At 34.4% G+C, this 25,050-nt stretch overlaps 1 protein-coding gene across 4 annotated transcripts in view; it reads left to right on the top strand.

Moving 5' to 3' along the window:
- The window catches only part of ALCAM (activated leukocyte cell adhesion molecule), a 206,996-nt gene that overhangs the window by 141,874 nt on the left and 40,072 nt on the right, over nt 1–25,050 (top strand). For all 4 annotated transcript variants that reach the window (XR_010125667.1, XM_054479818.2, XM_054479820.2 and 1 more), the window contains exons 2-6: nt 8,732–8,832; nt 12,153–12,372; nt 19,858–19,922; nt 21,455–21,542; nt 22,514–22,696. Coding sequence is in view for 3 of the 4 variants with exons in the window: in XM_054479818.2 (XP_054335793.1) it covers nt 8,732–8,832; nt 12,153–12,372; nt 19,858–19,922; nt 21,455–21,542; nt 22,514–22,696 (657 nt within the window). In the remaining variant the exon portion in view is untranslated. The remainder of the gene's footprint in view (nt 1–8,731; nt 8,833–12,152; nt 12,373–19,857; nt 19,923–21,454; nt 21,543–22,513; nt 22,697–25,050) is intronic.

The raw sequence follows: 25,050 nt of genomic DNA on the forward strand, positions 1-25,050 counted from the left end.
TAGAAAACTAGATCTCATAGTAAGCTGACTTCTGTTCTTAAAGAAAGGACAAAATGCCATAGAAAGCCGTAATTTTCTTCCTATGACCTTAACTTGTATTGCAACCCCTCCAGGGAGCTGTCAATTAAAAGCATGGAATTTACACAAATCTAAGTCTCGGAAATCAGCCAGCAAGCTGCACCAAATATGTGGAAAAACCTATTAAATAGCTTTTTAACCTTTATTACTTACCATGTTTGATTGTACAAATCTATATCCTCAGGAGACATAGGCAATGCTGATTGTGATTCATGTGAAGAAAAGAGCAAAAAGGTATTTCAATTGATATAAACATTTTTCAGTATAAGGTTAGATACTCAATGTGGAATATACCAGAAGCTAGCATACTGGACAAGATCACTCAACCAATTCAGAAGCAGAAATCTACTACTCTGCTCATTTAGTAGCCCTAATAATCCACTTTTTTATCCCTGGTAATTCACTACCTCAATTATAACACAACATTTTCTAAGTCGGTAATTCTAATACTATTGAATATTACTTTAAAAGCTAAAGCAATACAGTTCATGTAAGCTATTATTAACAGATGCTTTCTGTGAAAACAATGATAATCTTATTGGCTAAAAGTCTTTGTGATATATTTTTTCTAAAGCATTTTTAGGGATATTGAAGCAATTAGAAATTTTTTATTTTGGAGTTTGGTAGTGTTATCAAAGATAGCTTTGATTTTCTGAAATCAAGAGATCTTTTTGTTGTCATGACATTAAACTATTTGCAGAAAACAAATTTAATAATGTCACAATAACTGAGTTCTTTCTGTAGACAGACTTCATTCTAAACTCCAAAAATTTCCATTACTTCAGATGATTCCATTAAGATCCTTTGGGAAGCATTATGCCTGCCTTTCTGTTGATAATGTTTTTACGAATGCAGTACACTCTTCTTCTTGCTAAAATAATTGAATTGTATTCACAATTTCAATACAACTTATGTGGTAAAATGCACAGGAAAGTGTCATTTTTCTCCTTTTAAGTAGAACTGATACTCTGAAATAGTTAAACTTAGATTTTCATGCTCAGAAAATGTACAGAGCACTAGAATCTAAATGTATTCATCTTTCCTTTGCATTACTTAGCTTGAATTAATATAACTAATATTTCAAATATAAGTTTCTACATCTCCAGTTAAGCTAGTTCCCAAATGAAGTCAACAGGATCAGAATCTAGACTAAATTGAAGAAAATTTAGTTCCTTAGCAAGAACTAAATTGAGAAAATGAATCAGGGGAGAGGGGAGCAGAAGGAAAATCATACTTTTCTGGTTATTTTTATTGTATTGACTAATTCTCTGAGTGAAGGACTCTACTTATATGAGCACCTTAAGGAATCAGCCTCAAATCCTAATTAGAAGTATGATAGTAAGAAATAGTCAACTTTCGGAACTTCAGTTAACACAAATTATTAATTACATATACGTTTTTGAGCAAAATATATAGTATAAAGGAAAACATACTTAAACATTTCTCCTGTTTAGTCCTCCTTACTATGAAAATCTACTTTAAAACAAAATAGAGACAATTATTCTTTTTACATACAAAATCTAGAGTTTTTGGTTCATTGTATTCTTTCTGCCTATCCCCCACAAAGCACCCCCTTCCCACGCATACAGAGCATGAAGTATTTTTAAATGTTTTTTATTTAAGTTCATCACCACTTAAAGGCCTGTGCCTTAGCATGTTGGCATAGACCCCATAGCCTGGCCAAAAATACTCATCATTTAGGAATGATGACTTGGTAACACAGAGGTTTCATTGTGGACAAGTATGTGGAATCTCAGTCTCCTGCTCAGAACAAAGAATGTGAGGATCATTGCCAAGGAAACCCTAAAGCCCAGTGCTTTTAGTGACATTTCAAATGTAAGTCTAGATCTGTGTACTTTTTTCCATCTATATTATATTCCATTAAAATGTTTTTTAAGGCAAAAATAGCTTTTGGGGGGACAATTTTAAGAGGGGACAATTTTGGGGGAATACTAATCTCAAATCACCACAGTGCTCCCCTCACACTACCCTGTAGCTGTATTCCCCAAAATTTCAAAGAGTAGTATAGTATATGCTTTAAAGTTCATTCCTGGATCTCAAGTTAAGAAATGCTAATGAGTGCAGTAGAATCTGCATATATTCTGATTTAAAATTCATGAGGCAACTCAAAAAATAAAAATAAGGTTTCACAACTTCAATCAATTCTGTTGCTTTTTGATCATTTCTAAATAAGATTTTTGCTTATAATAAAAATGGCCCCAAAAGGAATCCAAATGCTAGTGTTGATGATGAAAGTAAAGAGAAAATAGAGATCTAACATTTTATTGCATTTTATTAGAGAAATTTTATGTGTGCTTATGAATTTGGGAAAACTGCCAGTCTTAGGACATGTTCCTTATGAAGATCAAAGATCTACTCTGTAGAAATTGTTATAATAAAAATTGAGTTTGCCCTAAGAGAGAAAACCAAGCGTCACTCAGTGCCTCTCATGCACTGTGCTACTGAGGTAGTTCCTATCTTCCCATCTATAGAAACCTCAATTCAGTGATGAGGTCAAATGAAATTCCCTCCAAGAAGCTTTTATCAATATCCTCAATCTCATTGCTGGGATTCCTTTCTATACAGTCCCACAGCATTTGGTTTACCAACCCAAAACCTCACACTGATTTCATCTTGTTTCTTAAGGAAAAGGCCTTGGTATTTTACTTATACATTTTCTTCACAAAGCACACCTGAAACTTGCCTTGCAGCAGGTGTCCAATAAATACTTGATGCATGATTGAATGATTGGATGATTTTTGAGATAGGCCTTAAAGGAAACATAGGAATCTGAATGGAGTAGATGGGGCCAAGGAACCATAAAAATTAGGTAGAGATGCAGTAAAGCCTAAACTAATTGGGAGAAACTGTGACTTATCCAGCCTCATAAATCATTTCATGCTTGTAGAATAACAAACTATCAGGCTAAGGTAAATTAAGAAGGTAATTTTCTGCACAGCAATGTAAATATCAATAATGTATTTTTAAAACTTTATTGTTTGTGTAATTCTTTCTATGACATAATATGAATTATTACATTGGCTTATAGTTTAATAAAAAGATAAATATTTAGAGCATTAAATTATATCTAACTTGGAAGTAAAATAAAGAGTACCTATCTTAAAACATAATCCTGGGTACTACTAGTAGTTTATAATTTAGTAACATGGACATTTTCCCTCTGAAGATTATTCCACAGTGGCAAGTGGTGGGGGGAAGAAGAAGGAATAATTACTATTTGTCTTATTTGTAGGCCTCACTCAATTATATCTACATTATAATGTATAACACTTGAGAAAGGCAATGCAGAAAATGAATTTTGAACAAACATATCCCTACTTCAGATGCAGCAGACCCAAATTGGCCTCCAACTACCCCCATTTGTTGAAGGAAAATTAACAAAGAAAAAGAAATGAGAAAAAGCCCTTTCTATTTCGCAAAATGACATTAGATATCATCAGGTAACTTCTCTCACTCAGCGTCCCTTCCAAATTACTTGGCAGTTATAGCCCTTTGTATCTCACACACACATGCATAAATGCACACACAGAGAACTTATTTTATGTATCTCATGACCTTGATGATAATCTTAAACTCTTGTTTATACAATAAAGTATGGGAGAAGTTGAGAGATAACTCTATGTGATTGAATCATAAAATCTCAGGTTTGAAAAAAATACCTTTTTCACTCTATCAGTAGAACTATGATATTTTATCAGATTAAATGCAATATATGTGAAATGTATGGTTTAGAAAGTACAGTATACATATGTATATAGTATGTATAATTTGTCCTTGATTGTGATACAGGAAATAGACTTGCTAAAACAAAATATCTTTGTCATTTTTGTAAAGAGATTGGGAATCCTCTTCCTGAAGTCAGGAATTAATTCCTCATTGTAGTTTAATGTTTCTGTGAGGCAAACAAATTTGATAATAACCAGATACTATCATGTATCATTCTGCCTCTATCCCTTCACTTGTATTCAGTAATTATTTAGTCCTATGCTAAGATTCTACTTTTCTGAAAATTCCTTTACTGGAAACCCAGTTTAATCACATGTGAGAAACCAATGACTGAAGGTTTAAACCAGTGATTCTGAATTGCATAAGGTTTGGTGGGCAATTTTGCCTCCCAATGGATATTTGTCATGCCTGGAGACTTTTTGGCTGTCATAACTGGGGAAGAGTGGTGCTGTCATCTAATGGGTAGAGGCAAGGCTACTGCTAAACATCCTGTAATATACACAGCACAGCACTCTCACAATAAAGACTTATTTGGTCCAATAGTGACCAGGTTGAGAAACACCGCTATAAACTAGTGTTACAAAATGTTTACATTTTCTTTAGAGTTGTACATATCCTAATTCATTAGGGAAACAAATAGGAGCATTAGCATGTCTATCTGTCAAAATTAGTAAAAAAATATGGAAGTAATTTCTAAGGATAAACTTCTCATTTCTATCTCCCTCCTCAGGGACAGTTCATTTGTTCAAATAAGTCTCTGTAAAATTTTTGTGAAACTGGCATTTAGTTCTTATAAGTTCTGAGTCCATTATAATTGCAGTTAACCCTTTTATGACACTTAGCAGAGCTACAGCTCAAAACTTCTTTTAAGGATGATGATGCTATTAATGTATTGGTGCAATAAATAATAATTAACCATGCTAAATTACAACATGTGAAAATAGACTGTCTAATTCTCATTCTATTTTCTATATTATTTGATGTTCTTCTGCTTGAAATGTGGTAGCAGATTCTGAATTTTAATCTACCCCAATTCAAATGTCTATATGTCAGGAATGCAAAGAGAATGATTCCTCCGAATTTGGCAATTAGTTTTATGGAAAAAAGCATTTGTCACCAAAATGGCCAAAATTACATTTTTATTATTTCAATTAGAAATAAAATGTTTACCTAACTTCAAAACATTACCAGAGTCTGTTTTCAGTGCCTCTTTTAATCATTTTCTATACAAAACATATTACTATAACTAGCTTATATTTTGTGGTCACTTGCCTGAGATTCTATATATCAGAATTACTTGTTTAAAAGATTTTTCTTTTCCTGTGCTCACCGCATTGAATTTCCGTTAATACTTCTATGTAACCTTTGTAATTCTATTGTTCTTTACCTTTGGTTAATAACCTTTTATTTAAAATTCTTAAATAATTACACACTGCTTCTCAAGTATGACACATTTTTATGTCTTATTGTGTGTTAAGACACTTTAACAGCAACAGTAATAATAAGTCATAAAATGTCTTAAATTTATAGAACACATTTAATACAGAAGGTTCTAGACCAATTTAAAGTTTCTTTTGACCTGTGCTTATACACATAGCCATAACACATACTGAACACACTTATGCATTCCCACATTGGTTTACACTTGACATTTAGCCTCTTCGAGGAAGGACGTCACAGGCATTCTATATTTCCAGTAGTGCCTGATAATCTCTAGGCTACAAAACCATGAATAATTTAACTAACAAATATTACAGGGAAAAAAATGCAAGGGAATTCTAGTAAGCTAAACTCAATTTTTAGACTTGGCAATTCAAACATAAAAAGCTCTTTCTTCTATGAAAAGTGTACACAGAATCATTCGAGTTGACAGGTACTTTGGGTCTCACTGACACTTCATCTCAAAGATTAAGGTATCACTAGAAATTAGGACGTAATTTATCACCAAATCGCAATGGTCTTTGTAACAACTTTATCCCTAGGGGGTACGAGATGTTAGCTCTCCCACAGACGCAAGCCTTCAGTCCTTCTATCAGATGAACTTGGGAGTCAGTATACTCTTACAAGAAGAGAGAAGTTGATTATTATAGCAAACTTGAAAATTGATTCTAAAATAAGCACGATTATGGCTCCTAACATGCCATCCAACTTACTGCCACTCATTCTGCCCTAGGCCTGTGGAAGGGGCTTATATCCATAATTGTTGGCTTTTTACCTGCTGCCCTCTGTCTAGTGTGGTATCTTATTTCTTTGTGTTCGTTCTGCTCTTCAAAGTTCTTTCCTGGCTGAGGATTTGGATTTGGATTTGGAGCTGTCATTAAAAGACGCCATTCATGAATTTCCAATACTTGAATAAACAACTTTTACTTTACGGTCATCACAAGTGAGGAAAGAGACATTTCATGGTATCATTTGCAAATTAGGGAGCACAAGTAATCAATCTTTAATTTCTCTTTAAAGGGAAGGGAGAATGTTCTCTCTTGTCATTCCATCCATGAATTCCTATAAAATGTGTTTGCTGTTTGTTTCTCCTCAAGACAGAGATTGCCACCCAAAATCAAAATCCAAGTTCTCTACACATCCAAAATAAGATATGAATGGCCTTAGAGTATGTGGCAGAAATGAGATTCTCAAAATTCCGGTGTTGTCAGCTGCTCTCTGATTTTCCAAAATGTTAATTTGATAACCAAAATGGAAAGAACTCCAGAGTCATTTTAGTAGGTGCCCATTAGATGCTAGGTGTTGTTTCTGGAGATACAAAGCTTAAAAATACATGATCTGTTCCCTGTTCTGATTGTGCTTCCATCATGCCAATATACTATGTACTTAAAATTCATACAGCTTTAAGACTCATTATAAAATATTATGTGTATGTAGCACATTAAAGTTCTATAGAGAAGAGAAAAGAAAAATGGTCTGTGAGAAAGGGCAAAGCATTAAATTCTTGGAAAAGGAATTTTCTTATTTCCCTTTAGCTGGCAAAGGATTCACTTCATTGGTACCTAAGCTCTGTAAACTGTTTTCACTCCTTGGCCAATCATGAAAACACTGTTAGTTGCCAAAGGAAGGTATAATTTCAAATAACAGGAGACAATTACAGGTGCATGCCCTGACATAAATTAAGGCATAGAGATGGATCCTCTCAAAATTATTACATATTCAAGTGCCTTGTTATAAGCCGATAAAAAAACAAAATACGAAATTACAAAATGCTTTCCTTGGCTTTGCAGACCTCTACCTGTGAAGTGTATGAACAAGTCTTAATACACACAGCAGAAATTCCACATTTAGGAGCCAAATATCACAGAGAACAAGTAATGTAATGTGCAATAAAGCAATTTCCTAAATGTTATTAGTCTGCATGTCTGCAGCCACATGTCTAAACCTCCTTTATTTTTATTTTAACAAAGTTGAATGAAACAAATTTCTCCATTTACAGTCTTATGCTTGGTTTGATGTTAAAAGGGATTATAATTGCAGTATGGAGAACACAAAACAATTTTAAAATTATTGAGATAAGTTTTTATTATGAGACTGAACATATGATAAGCAATTTGAAGTAAACCTCATGTCTCAAGTAGTAAATGAAAATACATTCTTATTTGCAGATTTTGTATTCTGTCTTAACAATGTTAAAAATGCTGAAAACTAGTTGTTATGTTGCATATTTACATGAAGTGTGTGTTCTTTGTTATGTTTCTGTTCACTGGGGCAAAATTCTCAATCTTAAATGAAATTTTGGTATACATGGTGATTGATAGATAACAATCAAAAGATGGCATCCTCCCAGTCCTGTTTCTTCAGAAAGTCAGAAGATGGTTTTATTTATGTGTTGCAGATTGCCGTCGCTTTGCATTTTAGCACCACCTGGTGGACAAAATATCATTTGTTTATTTTTTTCTCTACTGTTTAAAATAGCCCTTCACACTCTATACCCAATTATGATACACCTTAATAGATATTCAGTTGTGAAAGTTCTAAATTTTAAAGATTGTTGTAAATAAAATAAGGTTAAAAAATTGAAATGTTTCCCAAGTACTATAACCAATTTAAATGCCTGAGTTTTTTTAACCTTCATAAATATATCCAGATTTGAATAGTACTTTTCATTCATATGCAAAAATTGCTTCTTTCCACATTTTAATTATTTATCATTTATATTTTGCTTGATATAGAATTAAATAAGATGAGGCAGCTTTCTGTATGTACAAAATTGTGATTTAAATTATATTGTCTTCCAAAAATTCACATAATCACTTTGTAAATAGCACTTTATAAAGCATGTTCACACTATAAATTCTTACTATGCTAATATTTTATACAAAATTAAATTAGTATTTTAATTTATACTACTACAAAATAAGCCACTTTCGCCTTATAAATAAAATTCAGTTGTGGTCTTATGTGTATTAATTCTGTTTTTAATAGTTTTTTGAATTTTACAGAAGAAAAATTTGATAATATTTTCAAATGAAAAACACAAATATAGTTAGTTAAAGCTAGTTTTGAGAATTTTAATCATGTTAGTCTTTGTGTAGTCCCACATTTCTATAAAATATGGTGGAAATTATTTCTATGAAATACAGTAAAGAAGATAATTCATCTGCAGATTCCACTATGTTCCTTTGGAATATACCACTTATCTATTCTCTGGTAAAATTGGAGATCTACAAATTTTGATTGTGTGATATTCAAGGATTCAAAGGTTCAGTAACTAAATAGAAAGGTGGTAATTTTTAAATGGAAAATATATTCTAGTCTCGTACCTTTTGTATACCATTTAAAATAAAACTATAGCAGATGACAACCTTCATCGACATGCATCTTTAAGTTATTTGTCATTTCAAGAAAACATTTAAAATTTTGTTCTCTCTCTTTTTCTCTCTTCTTTTTTTTCCCCCCAAAGGCCTTGGATGGTATACTGTAAATTCAGCATATGGAGATACCATTATCATGCCTTGCCGACTTGACGTACCTCAGAATCTCATGTTTGGCAAATGGAAATATGTAAGTGTGACCTACCTGGGACTTGGTTAATTGCCCTTGTTCTTTTAAATAAAATTCTTTCTGTGAGTAACTGTGAATTTCAAATTAACCTAAATGCAATATTAAACTGTGAGTACAAATGTAGGAAGGTAAAATTGTGTGGAATATGGCAAAAAATAATTCCTATCTTACATAACAAATGATATTTTAAAATAAAGCAAATAAACACTTAGTTCTTAGAGCGTATTAGTCTGAAAGATTCCACCTTAAGTGTTAGAGGCAAAGAAAAAGGCAAAGTTCCAGAATAAAATCAGTGGATTATAGGACTGAACTCAGTGGAGGATGGCAACCTTTCTTCATTTGCTCATGTTCTATTTGATGTGGTTATTATTGCAAAGACAAGATTTATCAGTAGATAGAGCCTTAGACAGTCTTTCGGAATTAATCATCAGTATTACAAGCTTGATTCTGGCATTTAGCCTTAAAAACATGTTGATGCTATAGGTCCTTTTTATATTTAACAATGTTGATTTTTTCCCATATTTCTTGCGGATAGTAAAATCAAATTTTCTCAGGTATGAAGGTACAAATGCGTCTGGAAATGGAGGGTAGAGATCCTGGTAGGGAGATGTGGAATGGCTACGTAACTTTGACTAATAAAATGTCTCAATTTAATTAATCACTATTAATGCAACGTGTTTGTGTGGTACAATTTCCCAATGCTGGACCACAGGAGACTCATGAAAATCTGCAAGCTTCAAGTAGATATACAATATCAAAATTTCCCTAGCTCCTTGAAATGTTAAAAGGTATTTGCAAAGGAAAAGAATTTGATGGTCAAATACTTTACAAAAAGTTTATTGCATCACTTCTCGGAGTCTTTCATATGTAAAATGCATTAAGAATTGTCTGAGGGTCATAGTTTGATTCATTGCTTAGATTTATTTCACCACACAACTTTTTTCCTCAGATATCTCCAAGAACAAACATTCTGCAGAACACACTGTAAGAAATGTGCTTAGGCTTGCACTCAAGGGGTGATTTAACACAGTCTTTTAAAATATAGGTTCTGAAATCAGCAGGTTCCACAATGTGCTCACTGTGAGATTCTGGGCAGAGGAATTAATCCCTATTTTTCATCCATAAAATGAGATAAAAATATCTTCCTCATAGTGTTGTTGTGAGAGTACTCGAAGACATTGATATCAAAATACTTACCTAGTACTTGTCCTGTAGTAATCTTTCCACAAAGTGAACTCGTGTCTGTGATGCTGCAGAATCCTATCCATACTATGCTCATGTGAGTGGGAAACGAAAGGAAAGGAAAGGAAGGTGGTAAGGCAGCACAGCATTTCTCTGTGGCTTCCTTCTATTTAGTATCCAGTTCACTCAACATAACTTTGAACTATTTCCGGTTTCCTATAAATGTGGAAATTTGAAGTAGAAGCCTCTGAGGACAGAGTCTATTAGCGCCATCAAAATTCCAAGTGCCTGGGAGACTACCACATAATGAACTTGTTCAATCAAATTTGCTGCCAAAATAAATGGAGTCAGGTGATGGCAAACTTTTATGATCATAGAAAATTCTAACTATAACCCAGGGAGTAGCATTCACCCAGGGAGTAGGGTTCACCTAAACTGAACTGGCACAGTGGCACTGGAAATCAAACAATAATAGCAATTTTCAAATTTTTAGTTAAGCAAAGACTTCAGCAATAAACTGAGATACATTTGAGGGACTATATGCTCTAAAGTCAATCTTGATTTGTAGAAATAGCATATATGCTCTAATTTAATGTAACCACCTAAAAGACAAAGGAAAGTTTTGGAAAAATGAGCTGAAGTAAACATAGAGAAGAAATGGCCTGATTTCTCCTGGATCATATTGTAAACTCCCTATGAATGGAGATTATAGCTCCCTGTTCACTCCTCCCAACCCTACTCCTGACATCTCCTCACCATTATCTGCCATAGTGCTTGGTGCAGAAGAGGGATTGAAGGCTATCAAGAGTGGTACAGTGTAACCATAATGAAGCCAAGCTCTAAGCTCAAATTTTTGCTCTGCTAAGATTACCCAGCCAAGACCTTGGGAAGTTATTTAACCAAACTCAACCTCCATGGTCTAGTCTGTAGATGAGGCTAATATTTAAATTTAACTTATAAGGCTGTTATGAATATCAAACCAATTACTGCATAGAAAGCCCAGAGAAAACACCTGCCATATAGTTAAATGCTCAAAAATTAGTAACTATTATTTATTGCGTAAGGGGATGACTAAGGTAGTGGTCTAACATACTTTGCATAATGAAGGAATGACTTAACAAGAGGATTTGCATTGTAAACCTGTGATTAAAAGAGTTAAGAAGAATATTATTGATGTACTCAGATATTTCAGCAAATAAAACTTTTGGACTCCAATATTAACTTAGTAATTGATATTATTAATTCTTAAAACTGAATCCTCCATGGAATCTTAAAATTTGTCATGGACTATAACATATATCACATTTAATTTTCTCAAAGGTCTTGTAGGGTACATAAAGGAGGGACTGCCCCTGATTTTACATTAAGTTGCTTATTAGGTGAGAGAATTTTTGTGAGACCAGAGGAACAAATGCATTATGTGTCTCAGTGCTCTTGGCATAATTGTGTATGCAGAGTACATCTTATTTTGGTGATGTTTTTGTATGAAAGCCTTTTGAGCTCATTGTTATGACTCAGCAAAACTATGGGTTGTATTAGTTAATCTGATTCATTCCTTAATGGACATAATTATTTTACAAGGGTAAATACTGTTTCTCCATCAAGACTGGTTAAACTATTCTATGTATAAAGGTCAGCTCCATCAGTTTTGGTTAGAGGTGTGGACATTTAAAATAGGTGGATTAAAGTAAAGAATATTCCAAAGATAGTTGCCCAAAATATCCAAACCAGTATTTGCAGCTCAAGTGTATACCTGCCGTGGTGGTTATTTGAACATCATTTTGTACCTTTGTTTGCATTTATCTATGTTTTATTTTCTATTAAACATATACAGCCCATGTAAGTTTCAAAACAGTTAATAATTCTGTCTTCTCAATAAAAAAAAAAAATCTGATTCCTAGAGCTCTACCCTTTCATTTTCACTCATTTAAATTGATATCTGTAAAAGATCTTACGGCTTCTCTTACAAAGGATTTTCTGTAATCAAATATTTATGTGAGACTTGTATAAAAATTATTCTTCATAGACAAAAAAATATAGATGTTGGTAGAATATGGCCAAGGAAATGTTATTTTGAATGTAATCCTGAAACATCTGAATATGCTTGTGTTTAAATGTATTATTATTTTAATTTTTAGGAAAAGCCCGATGGCTCCCCAGTATTTATTGCCTTCAGGTCCTCTACAAAGAAAAGTGTGCAGTACGACGATGTACCAGAATACAAAGACAGATTGAGCCTCTCAGAAAACTACACTTTGTCTATCAGTAATGCAAGGATCAGTGATGAAAAGAGATTTGTGTGCATGCTAGTAACTGAGGACAACGTGTTTGAGGCACCTACAATAGTCAAGGTGTTCAGTAAGTAGTCTGCAGCAGTGTCACTGCTAAGTGGGATCGATGGCCAGTACCAGACCATGTTCTTTAGAAAGAAGACTGAACTCTCTGTAGTGTCTCTATAGCAGGTATCTATATAAGGGGACTTAAAGAGATCTTCATTCTGCTCATATATACTATCAGCAAAGAAAACAAAGAGTATGAAATTCAAATAGGAGATTTGCAGTGAGGAACTAAAATGATATTCTCTGTTACTTTTTCATGTAAAAATGTCGTGAGCTATGAAGTACTACTACTGATAACTAGCAGGTGATCTTAATTTTTACTGACATGTACAAATAAGTGTTGTGTGATACATACATAGATATATAATACATATGTAATCATGTATATCATGCATACATATACATGTATTTGGCTGAACCAAATGAAATTGCCATTTTGATACATAATAATAAAATATAAGCAAATTCAAACTATATTTTAACAGAGATGTAAATTTTCCATTTATATGTATCCACATATATAAATATCCTATATATAGCCACATATAAACATTTTATATATTATATATATTAGACATATAGATACATTTCCATCCTGACCTTTATTGATTGGTTATTGATTTAGATTTCAAAAAGTATTCACTTGGTTTAGAAAATTGTCCCAAAATTAAAAAAACTCACCACACCCTGAATGCTTATGTGAGATACACCAAGGGGAGAAAGTAGAGTAGCGATGGAAGAAGAGAAAATTGTAGAAGAAACTTGGAATAATTATAGTCACTATGACAAAATTACTTTGCCTAATGATAGCATATAGTTAATGTTACTGTGCAAATAACTTGCAAATGAATGACTTGAGAAGTTATAATTAAAGTATTTCATCTTTTAAAACTCAAATAAAAAGTCCCACTTCTGTTACTTCACAATATTTTAGACACTACAGGGAACGAAACAGGTCTCAAAAGTTTCAGAATGCCAGTCTTTCAGTCTTTTTTAATTAGGGAAGAAGGTTTCGCTTTACAACTTTTTCCCCTCTGCTTTCTGATAACTTGACAGTGCTTAGAAATTATTAAAATAAATAGGGAAGAAAGAAACCCAGAGGGCCTTCCAACTACAGCAAGTAACTATGGATTTTTCCTGTTTCTCTTGTAATAGCCTATGCAACTAAGTAGGTCTGTCCCTCAAGTATTTATACGGACTTCAAAGCTCCTATGGGCTCACGATGCAGATTCAAAGCATGCTTATACTATCAAAGGAAACCTTTGTTCCCTAGAAGAACCTTGTAAAAGCATATTACATGTTTCAGTTGATTACCTTTCAGCTTAGAAGGCACTTTCCAGAAACCATCCACACTTCTCAATCGTATGAATCAAACCAACTACCAAGTGTTTGCAGTCATGCCTGTTTCCATAAAACTTCCCAAATAGTCTGCATCCTGCATTTGCCAGTGGCCCATGTATTTTTTTTTCTTTTCTTCTATTTCACTTTCATGTTATTAGAAAGATGAATAGTGCACTGCTCAGGACACTTTTCTAAAGCGAGTAATCAAAAAGTTTTTTGGTGATAGTTATAATGTCATAATACAACCAGACATCAAAAATGGACCACAGTAGCTACAGAGGTTAAGTCACAGCACTCTAATGGTTATGTGTATTAATTTGTCATTGTCAGGTTTCATTTTTAAGGTGTTAAAATTTTCCTACACTGAGATGGTAATATACAAGGGAGTTGAGAAAATTCAGTTTGTTTCATTTGGAAGAATTATTTGTGACAGTTTTCAAAACATTTATGGTAAAAAAAAAAAAATTAAGGTGTTCCTCATATGCAAGAAATCATACCTGTAAATCAGCCCAAATCTGATTTTTTCAGAAATCTGAAAAAAATTCAGTTGGCCTAATTCAATAAAATTTATAAGCTGATTTGGAATACAGGGAATTTCTATCATTGTGAAAACAAACTCACACCCCACCTACCGCCAACACCCCCCTACTCCCTTCTCTTTTTGATGTTGTTGAAAACAAAGTGATTCTCAGAAACAGAATTTGCATTCCAGGCTGTGGGCCAGGGAGAATTTACATAGACAAGTTACACACTCTTGAAAATGGTGTTTTATGCTAGAAATCGTGAGACCCTCCAAATCCAGTAAAATGAACAGCAAAGCTTACGATAAAGACAATGTTTACAAAAAGCATATAGGGGCTTTGGTTTGTTTTTTTGTTTTGTTTTGTTTTCAATGAATTTACTTTGGGTCACTTTCTGTGAAGCAAAAAGCAGTTGTGACAGGGAGACTTTCATTCTCTGCATGTGTATATTGCAGTCACTTAAGAGTTACTAAGCCCATCAATCAGTCCTCTGTTTCCCTCTGTTGAATCACTTAGCAACGTGCACCGCGTACCATAGAATCAAGTGTGGTTAATGGGAGCCAGTCTCAGATCAGGCTGCTGCTGATTGCCATCCTCATGAGCTAAGTCAGATTGTTTTTATTCAAACTAGAGCCCCTGGCAAATGACCTTGCTATCTTTAATGCAGGTTTGCTTGTTTAATTTTAAGCTATTCCTCATATGTAAGAAATCATACCTATGAATCTGCCCAAATCCAAATAAGTGGCATTCTTAGTCACCACTAATCAGCTTTTTTCTTTTAGTTGAATGGCATCAAAATCAAACTGTGTTTTTATTTAGTGCACATTTGAGGTTAATAAAACCATTCAGAAGCAAGTGTCGACCTTTAAAGGTGCCCAAAGATTCATTCTAGTGATTGTGAAAAAGGTCTAGAAGTCAAATGGGTACCCAGAGAGCCAGAAGGCTGTTGGTGGTGAGATGGAGCAGTCACTGAGTGGGTCACCAGGAGACCTTATTTTGTGAGATCTGCTGCTAATTTCTGACTTTGGGCAAGTTACCTCACCAGTCTGGGGCTAAGATTCACTCCTCATCAGTAAAATGAATACTTTGGATGAGATGGGAGGTTTTCCCATTCTGATGCTAGGATCTTGTTCAGGAGTTAATGAAGACAGTTGAGGAAGGTGAGGAGCTATTTCTACTTGATTAGTGAGACTTCAGTCTATTTCAACATTTCAAAGTTTTTCATGATAATTTGTCCATGAAAAAAAAAAACAACGGAGGAGTGGCTCCAGCTCTAAAAAAAATTTGAAAACCGCACCCTGTGCTAATTGCAAGTCTAGTCTACTCTGGTGGTGCTCTGTGGTATTGCAGACATGGAGTCTGCTCTGTGGTACATATGGACCAGGTCTTATGATGATGATGGGCCGTGTTTAGTGGCTTCACACAGAGGTACTTCAGAGCTTTTATTTGGATTTCTCCCGTTTGGATACTGTTCTGACTGCTTTATCAAAATTAAGTGTCTTTGCTTTCACCCTCCTCCTAAAAGTCATTCAACCTAAAAGTAAAATTTTGGGGGGGTATTGTTGGGGGAAGAAGCAGAAAATGATCTGTTTAACAATGAGATCTACACCAGGTATTTCATTTTGATCATTTAAATATAAAAGATACCTTTTGCCCACAGTAGTTGGCTTAAAGTACTTCATGATTTATGAGGGGTGATTGCTGACAAAGTACTGGGAGGAGCAGTTTTGAGTCAACACGACCATTTGCATCTGCCTTCACTTGCTCTCGTCTCTTATTAAATTGAGCTATCCTATGTGTGGGTTTTTATAGTAATACTAGAACACTATGGGTGATACAGAGCAGTTGTGCCATCTTTACCACATTCTCACCTTGCTGTGAGCTGGCTAGATGCCAAAAAATTTACATTTTAGTAGGTTGCTGATTTTTAGATTCTTTGAAGGCTAATGTTCATAGCTCTTACTAGCAATAGTCTGGGTATTAGAACAAAAGGAGCTATTTCAGTATATTTCTTTCTGACCACTCCCCAGCCCCTTACCGCAATTTCTTCTGCAGCTATAAAATCTCCTGTATAACTGCAGAGGATATAAAACAAAAAGAAAAGTAGAGGGAAAAGTAAGAGCACTATTTATGAAATGTTTTAATTGGCACTAAATATTACATGTAGCTTAACTTTTCACTATATATGATCAGCCCTTAATGGGTATTAGTGAAAGCTCTACAGTTTACTTGGTTGAAAGCCACTATCCGTAGCAAGCTAGCACAGGAACAGAAACCAAATACTGCATGTTCTCACTTATAAGTGGGAGCTAAATGATGAGAACACATGGACACATAGAGGAGAACAACACACACTGGGGCCTTTCCGAGGGAGGAGGGTAGGAAGAGGGAGAAAATTAGGAAAAATAACTCATAGGTACTAGGCTTAATGCCTAGGTGATGAAATAATCTGTACAAAAACCCCCATGACACAACTTTACCTATGTAACAAACCTGCATTTGTACCCCTGAGTTTAAAACAAAAGTATTTTAAAAAAAGAAACCATTTGAGTCTTAGCATTATATATCATTGTCAAGATTTTGGCACATACTATATGTTGCCATGAATATCAGCTGCCCCCATCTCCAACACACACATGTGTGCACACGCACACACACACACACACACCCCTTGTAAACTACTATCAGATTTAGAATGAACACTGTAAGATATTTTTAATCTCCCTATTCTATAATTTTAAGCTACCATAGTGTGGCCCTATTATAATATAGCTTCTAACTACTTAAGATAGCCAGGTCAGCAAAAAAGAAAATAAACAAAGGAATGATTTTTCCATTTGATAAGTATTCAGTTGAATGATTTAGAGAAACTTAGTCAAGAAGATTCAGAAGCAAAATTTGGCTTAAATCATTGCCCTTGACTAAATTACTTTAATGATGCAAGTAAATTTGTAGCATTGCTTTTCCTTACAATTCTATACTTGGTTATGAATCTTTGAATCATATTAAGATATAATTCACATAGACTATTTTTTAACACTTTGGAATCAATATGCAATTTTGCTAAAATAGTACATGTCCTCTTTTATGGTCCTCCAACTAATACTCATCAATTGTTACAACCTAATATAAAAGAAAATTACATTCAAGATACATAGTTAATGTAGAGGGCTCAAAACAAATATTTAAGGAGAAAATAACTCAGGAAAATGAAATAAGTATTACCATTACATTCACAATACTCACTGTGACCCTCTTTTCCAAATAGAAACACGAATCGCAATGTAAACAGGATTAAACTTTAAACATCCTTTCATCAGGTTTCCTTAGGTTTGCTACAGTTTCATTTCATTGAAAAAATAAGGAATTTTATAAAGCATTTATGGCAACAAAACACACATGACCATGAGTAAGGGACCAAACATTGAAATGCAAAGTGTTTATGATTATGGGTGCATTGATAAAATATTACAGAGTTTACAAAGCAAAGTAAAGGTATACATTTTCTATTAGATTAAGAGTATCTGCACAACAGTCTTGATATTTTACTTTGGTGAACTGGAAAGTAGTGAAACTTGGCAAAGCAACCCACCAAATCTGTCTATTTAGAACCTAAATTTATGAGGAGAATTTTCAAATATCGCCACATATTCCAGGCACAATACTCTTGAAGGCGAAACTGAGAATGTTTTGACCTTTTTTTCTGTTCATTTTGACCCTTGATTGGCCACATAAATTAACTGCATATTTTATGTCTATTGAGCTCTCAGAGAGGGTGTCACTAAATAACTGATTTCAGTTTCCAGAAAACTTTGACTTACTTACACCCCAAGAATTTTCTTTTTGTTTAAATATTTCTGATGCATTCTTCTCTCAAATGTGTTAGATATTTGCCTTTTTAAAACATGGATTCCAAATAAGATTCAGTGTTTCATCAATAACTCAGAGTTCCAATTATGAACATTAATAATATTCTATTAAAATAGTGATAATGTCAAGGTTTACTCTTATGTGAAAGGCTTTAACCCCCACACAATATGTTTCCCAGAAACTGGTGTCTATTTTGAGAAGCTTTTTTTTTTGGTCAACTTTTTATCATTTTATGGTCCCTATCCTACCAATCAGGTAGTCAAGTGTCACTTCTAGTTTGTGTTAATGTTAATTTTCTCTGTTGTGTCTTCCTATTTTTCTATATTCATTTTTTCTATTGTTCTATCTTGCTTATGTTTTGTTCCCAATCAGTGTATTTGGAAACTAGAAATCATCATTGTGAAAATTGTATTTGTGGAATTATATTTCTAGAATTAATAGTTAAGTAGGTCCTCTTATAATTAAAGAGCACGAGTTCAACACATGGGAGGATTTATTGTTTTTGTTCATTATTCTAATATCTCATGTAAAACATATTTATGAGGGGAAATTAACTCTAGATATTAACCTAAAGAAGGCTACATTTATTTCTCATATAGTCTAAAGATATCCGTTTTGCTACCCCAGAGACATTTTGTCATTTTCCTTGTTTTCTATAATGATCTAGGGAGGTAACATGAATAACAACTGAATTCCAAATTGAGTAATAATTATACAAAAGCCAATTTAGTTTAGTTTGGTAATCAAAATTAAAAGTATTAGGTGGTAAACAATAAGACTATAAAAGAAAAAGTAGCTGATTGTTTAAATACATTTGCTTATAAGAAAATAGAATAATTTTGGTCCATGAGACTCACAAAAATCAGTGACAATGAGGCAATATACTTTTTGTGTAAACTAATTGTCGGAGCTGTTTAAAAAGCGCAAAATCCATCATTGATAGAAAATAGCAGCCAAGAATAAAATAACTTAAAATCAGTTTAAATAATAAATTGTTGGTGCAACTTTTAATCAATTGCTCTTCAAGTCTTTATTAAAATTTATGTTTCTTAGTACTTCCTATATTTAAAATGTTTTTGTCCATCATCTCAGGTTCCACATTTGAAAGATTTTCTCACATTTACAGTTTCATATTGTGACTTGGTTTAAGAGGTAAAGTTAGAGATATTTCAGAAATTTGGGTTTATAAATTCCTTAACTTGCTTTCTATTTCCCATGATTTTAGAACAGTGTTTCTCAAACTTTATGGTGACTGAGAATCCCCTAGAAACTTGTTTAAAATGTAGAGTTATGGGATTTTCTTTTCAGGAATTCTGATTCAGTAGGCCAAATAGGGCTCAGAAATCTGAATTTTAAGCAAGTACTTTTGTGATTCTGGTTCATGTAAATTAATGTCTTCACTTAATGAGCTGGAAGTTACTGGGAAGTAAGAAGTGCTCATGGTAATCAATTAGAGACAATATATCCTATATAGGACATTAGCCCCTGTTTCACTATCAAATCCATATTCACTATTTATAAAGCATTCAGAAAGCATTATCGATATTTTACTCAAAGGAATTACAAGTACTGAAAATAATATTTAAGATAATAAATATTAAAAGGGGTAGACCTATAGATTCCCTAAATCCAGATTGTATAACGAAATCTATTTTTATTCTGTTGCTTATTCTTCTGTATTGAGTAAATGAATTGTTTTTGCTGTGAATCAAATCACAGAAGTCCCATTTTTCTTACATATGTACTTAAAATCTTTCTCTGCTTAACTTTAGAGCAACCATCTAAACCTGAAATTGTAAGCAAAGCACTGTTTCTAGAAACAGAGCAGCTAAAAAAGGTAAGAATTGTTTTTGATTAATAACTTTATTTAGCCAGTGTTGTAAGTGCCTTCTTCTGACCTTACATTCCAAGACAAGTAAGACAGGCTTTGCTCTTGTGGAGATGACAGTGTTGCAGCTACCAGTCAGAAATTATGCACAAGGCACAGAGAGTACAACATGCTCACAGTCTCAGGTGACCATGGGGACATCAAGGAAGGTGGGGTCATTTCTGAAAAGAGGAGTCTTTCTTATTTGAATCAGTGGATTGCTTAATAGAAGGGTGAAGTCAATTAGCATGATTCATGCCTGTAAGCCCAGCAGTTTGGGAGGTTAAGGTGGGAGGATCACTTGAGCCCAGGAATGTACAGCATGGCAAGACCTTGTTTATAAAAAATATTTAAAAGTTAGCTGGGCATAGCTGTACATGCCTGTGGTCCCAAGCTGCTTGGTAGGCTGATGCTTGGTAGGGAGGATTGCTTGAGACTAGGAGGTCAAAGCTGCAGTGAGCCATGTTTGCGCCATTGCATTCCATTGTGGGCGACAGAGCAAGACCCTGTGTAGAAAAAATAGAGAGAGAAAATGATGAAAGATGAATAGATTTTCACCAAGCCAAGGGTAGAAATGGCTTTCCAACAGTATGAAATAATAGGATGTGAAAGAGAGCGGTGTGTTTGGGAAATAACAAATTTTGGCATTGATGAAACTGGGTGCCAAGACAGAAAACAAGAAAGGATAGAAAGAGATGAATCTGGAGAGGCAAAGAAAAGCTGGATCATGACAAATCTTACATACTAAATAGGGAGTTTGGACTTTATTCTGTTGGCAAATTATGCCACTGAAAGATTGAAGTAAAGAGGTGAGATCAGATTCGAACAATGCATTAGCAGATATGTGAAGGGAAGCTGTATAAAAGTGGGGGACAAAGTTGGAGTTCCATATTGAATAACAATCTAACTAAAATACCAAAGTTTTCCTTTGTTGGGAGGTGGAAACCCAAGTCCTACATCCTTTGCGTCAGATTAAATTTTACTGCATAAAATTATTTGATGAATACCAAATATTAAAGTTAAAATACATTTAAAGAAAGTGAGGGGAATTATAGAGCATGATAATATATATCATCTTGAAATATATGTAGTATGAAACTGGAGAGGCAGCCCCATTTTAACACCAAATTGTTCTTCCTTATGAAGATCTATGATTCATGGTAATAGTCAGTGTTAACAGAGTAATGTTATTTGGTTAAGGTTAAAAATGAATAGTGTCAAAATGAATTTGGCAATGCTTTCAAATGAATTGATTTTATAATAGTGACACCATCTATTGCACATTTAAAAATCATCAAAAGTATATTTTCAAATAAATTGTTAAAAACATCTTAAAAAGACATTTTTACACCAGAGAGCATATATTCAGTCTTTTGTCAGTGTTGGAAAATAAATGGGTCAAGAAACCCTTGGAATAACTCTGCATTGCCTGAGTTTCTGGAGTTTCCAAATTGACAGCCCTGATTGAACCAAGGTAATAACATTGCCTTTTTATTTTGCAGTTGGGTGACTGCATTTCAGAAGACAGTTATCCAGATGGCAATATCACATGGTACAGGAATGGAAAAGTGCTACATCCCCTTGAAGGAGGTGGGTATGAGGGCAGGGGGACAGGGAGTACATTCAGAGGACCTGTTCTGACTTTCTTTGTTCTAGGTATTCTTTAAACCACTGGTCTCCAACCTTTTTGGCACCAGGAACTGATTTCATGGAAGACAATTTTTCTTTGGATCGGGGTGAGGGGATGGTTTCAGGGTAATTTACAGGCATTAGGTTTATTGTGTACTTTATTTCTATTATTATTACATTGTGATATATAATGAAATAATTATGCAACTCACCATAATGTAGAATCAGTGAGAGCCCAGAGCTTGTTTTTCTGGAACTAGACAGTCCCATCTAGGGGTGACGGGAGACAGTGACAGATCATCAGGCATCAGATTCTCATAACAAGTATGCAACCTAGATCCCTCATATGTGCAGTTCACAGCAGGATTTGCATTCCTATAAGAACCTAATTCCACAACTGATCTGACAGGAGGAAGAGCTCAGTCAGTAATGTGAGCCATGGGGAGTGGCTGTAAATACAAAAGAAGCTTCTTGTGGTTGCCCACTGCTCACCTCCTGCTGTTTGGACCCATACCAGTCCTGGGGGTTGGAGAACCCCGCTTTAAACTATTCAGGATCTAAATATGTTGCCCTATTTTGAGCTACAGCTCTTATGCTCTGTTACTTTAAGTATGTACTAAATTAATACATGATTTTTTAAACATCATTTTCAGCCCTTGTACAGAAGAATCAAGAGCAGAGAAAATAATTTCTGTATATGGCATGATCTAGAAGTTAATTAAGTGAGTGGGAAAAGGGATTCCAGGATTCTATTTCTGTGTCTCTGATTCACGGTTTTGAAACGACATCTAACCTCACTACATGTTAATTTTCTCTCCTACTAAATACAGTTAGAAGGAAAAAACCACTTCTCGAAGGTGTGGTGCTGTTTCGTTAAGGATTGTGATTGTCAGATGAAAGACCCTATCATCAGTGTTCTTTATTTTCTTCAGCGGTGGTCATAATTTTTAAAAAGGAAATGGACCCAGTGACTCAGCTCTATACCATGACTTCCACCCTGGAGTACAAGACAACCAAGGCTGACATACAAATGCCATTCACCTGCTCGGTGACATATTATGGACCATCTGGCCAGAAAACAATTCATTCTGAACAGGCAGTATTTGATATTTACTGTAAGTAATTCAATATTTAATTATGCTATTTAATGTATTAGAAATAATATTCAAATGCTATTAGTCTTTGAGGTCCCAATCCAATTACTCTTTGAATTCTGCTTCCAATCTGCACCTCAAATTGATGGCACCCAAATAATCTCTTCCTTTTTAGGAGACCATAGCATGAATAACCATTTATCTATCCTATAATATCTTTCACTCTCTACGTTTTATCTATGAGTGTCTCTTCTGAATTCCACTACACACTAAGTTCTTTAAAGATAAGATCTATAACTGATCATTTTCTGTATGAATGACAGACAAATATAGACTTATGACTGACTGGCTTTCTAAATAAGAGATTACCATTTTAATGAAGAAATTTATTTTAATAATGAGATCAATTGCATAAGTTTGGTAGGATGTTGTATTACAAGACATTTTACTTATCTAAATTGTGTATTTGAAACAGAGTATTTGTCTACAAAGGAATCTTCATGGTCATCTGTTCTAACTTCATTATTTTAGTTCATAAAGCGAGGCACAGAGTCTTACCCTAAATTAGCTGTAGATATTAGAATATAATCTTTTTCTCCATTGCTGTGCTTTCCTTGTAAGACAGGTGCCAAGATAATCTAATGATTAGGAGCAAAAATGCTGGAATTCTAGTCCCAGCATTATCAATTACCATTTCTTGAAAAGTAGCTTAATTACTCTACATCTCAGTTTTCTTACTTTGAAATGGGAAAAATATAATATCTAACTGATAGTGTTGTTATAGAGAGTAAGTGAAATCACAAATCAAAAATAGCATGCTACATCACACATTAAATTGTCATTATTAAGTACTTTATTATTATTACTATATGGTCATTATCACAATATAAACATAGAGCTGAAGATATTTGGGGGGAAAATGCAATAAAGAATTTTCTTCTTATTATTAATTTATCTAAAATTTTTGTGATACTGGCCTGTGTTCTACAGTAACCTAGCACTTCTACATCTATTTTAGAGAAAAGCCAGGAATGCCTGCTGAGCCTTTCAAAAGAATCACCTCACCTAAATTTTTTTTTTTTTTTTTTGGTTCCCTAGGGCACAATATCTTGTATGGGAACAAAAGTGAAAATCTTCCAAAGTTGCCCTGATATTAAAAGGTGGTTTTGTCTTAAACTTGGGAAATAAGTTTCAACTTGATTTAAACCCAAAAAATTAGTATTTCGTTATGTATAGCTTATCTAAAATCAAACCTTACTTTTTAGGTGGAGGCAGAATTCTTTCTTTCTTTCTTTCTTTCTTTTTTTTTTTTTTTTTTTGTGAGACGTAGTCTCACTCTGTTGCCCAGGCCAGAGTGCAGTGGTGTAATCTCAGCTTACTGCAACCTCCACCTCTTGAATTCAAGTGATTCTCCTGCCTCAGCCTTCCAAGTAGCTGGGATTAGAAGCGCATGCCACCACACCCTGCTGATTTTTGTATTTTTAGTAGAGGTGGGGTTCCACCATGTTGGCCAGGTTGGTCTCGAACTCTTGACCTCAGGTGATCTGCCCACCTCAGCCTCCCAAAGTACTGGGATTACAGGTGTGAGCCACCAAGCCCGGCCCAGAATTCTTTCTGTTAGAAATATTCAATTAGAAATAAACCATACTGGTGTAAGTGTAGGTGTACAAGACAGGAGAGAACATCAAGATAAGTAACAAGAATTGGGATACTGGCTTCAGAAAGAACAGAAACATCTGTGAGTGTGAGGCATGCAGAGTTGGGTAGACAGAGAAATTCTGGAATGGATGTGAAGAAAATGATTTTATCATGCTGGCTGCGTAAGGTGCTCTTGGCATGGCTTTTAAGACGCCACAGTGGGCTTCATGGTGAAAACACGAAGCACGAAGAAGCAGTTTAAGACAGTCCTCACATTCAAGGAGGGTACTACTCCAACAGACAAACAAGACACCTACATCAGAAGGAAATTGCCAATGCAAGGTTCTAAGGGTAAAAGCCTCAGGAACTCAGTATTAAGAGTCTTGAGGGCTCAGGTGCCCAAGGACAGTGGTTCTCAAACTGTAGTGTAAATCAGAAGAACATGAAGGACTTGTTAGAGCACAGATTACTGCACCCTGGCCTTGAGTTTCTGATTTAGTGGGTGTAGGAAGGTGCTTGACACTCTGCATTTGTAACAAATTCCCCAATGGTGCTAATGCTGCTGATCTGAGGACTACGAGTGGAGAACCACTGCTCTAGGAAGACTTCAGAGAACAGAAGGAGAACGCTAAATGGAAAGGAGAGACGAGTCCATTTCAAGAAAAAAAAAATGGCCAATTCATCTTGAGAAAGCTTGAGAAAAATATACCAGTCCACTCCTTTCTTACCCTATTCAA

This window comes from Pongo pygmaeus, chromosome 2, assembly GCF_028885625.2.
Source record: "Pongo pygmaeus isolate AG05252 chromosome 2, NHGRI_mPonPyg2-v2.0_pri, whole genome shotgun sequence".
Taxonomy (NCBI): Eukaryota; Metazoa; Chordata; class Mammalia; order Primates; family Hominidae; genus Pongo; species Pongo pygmaeus.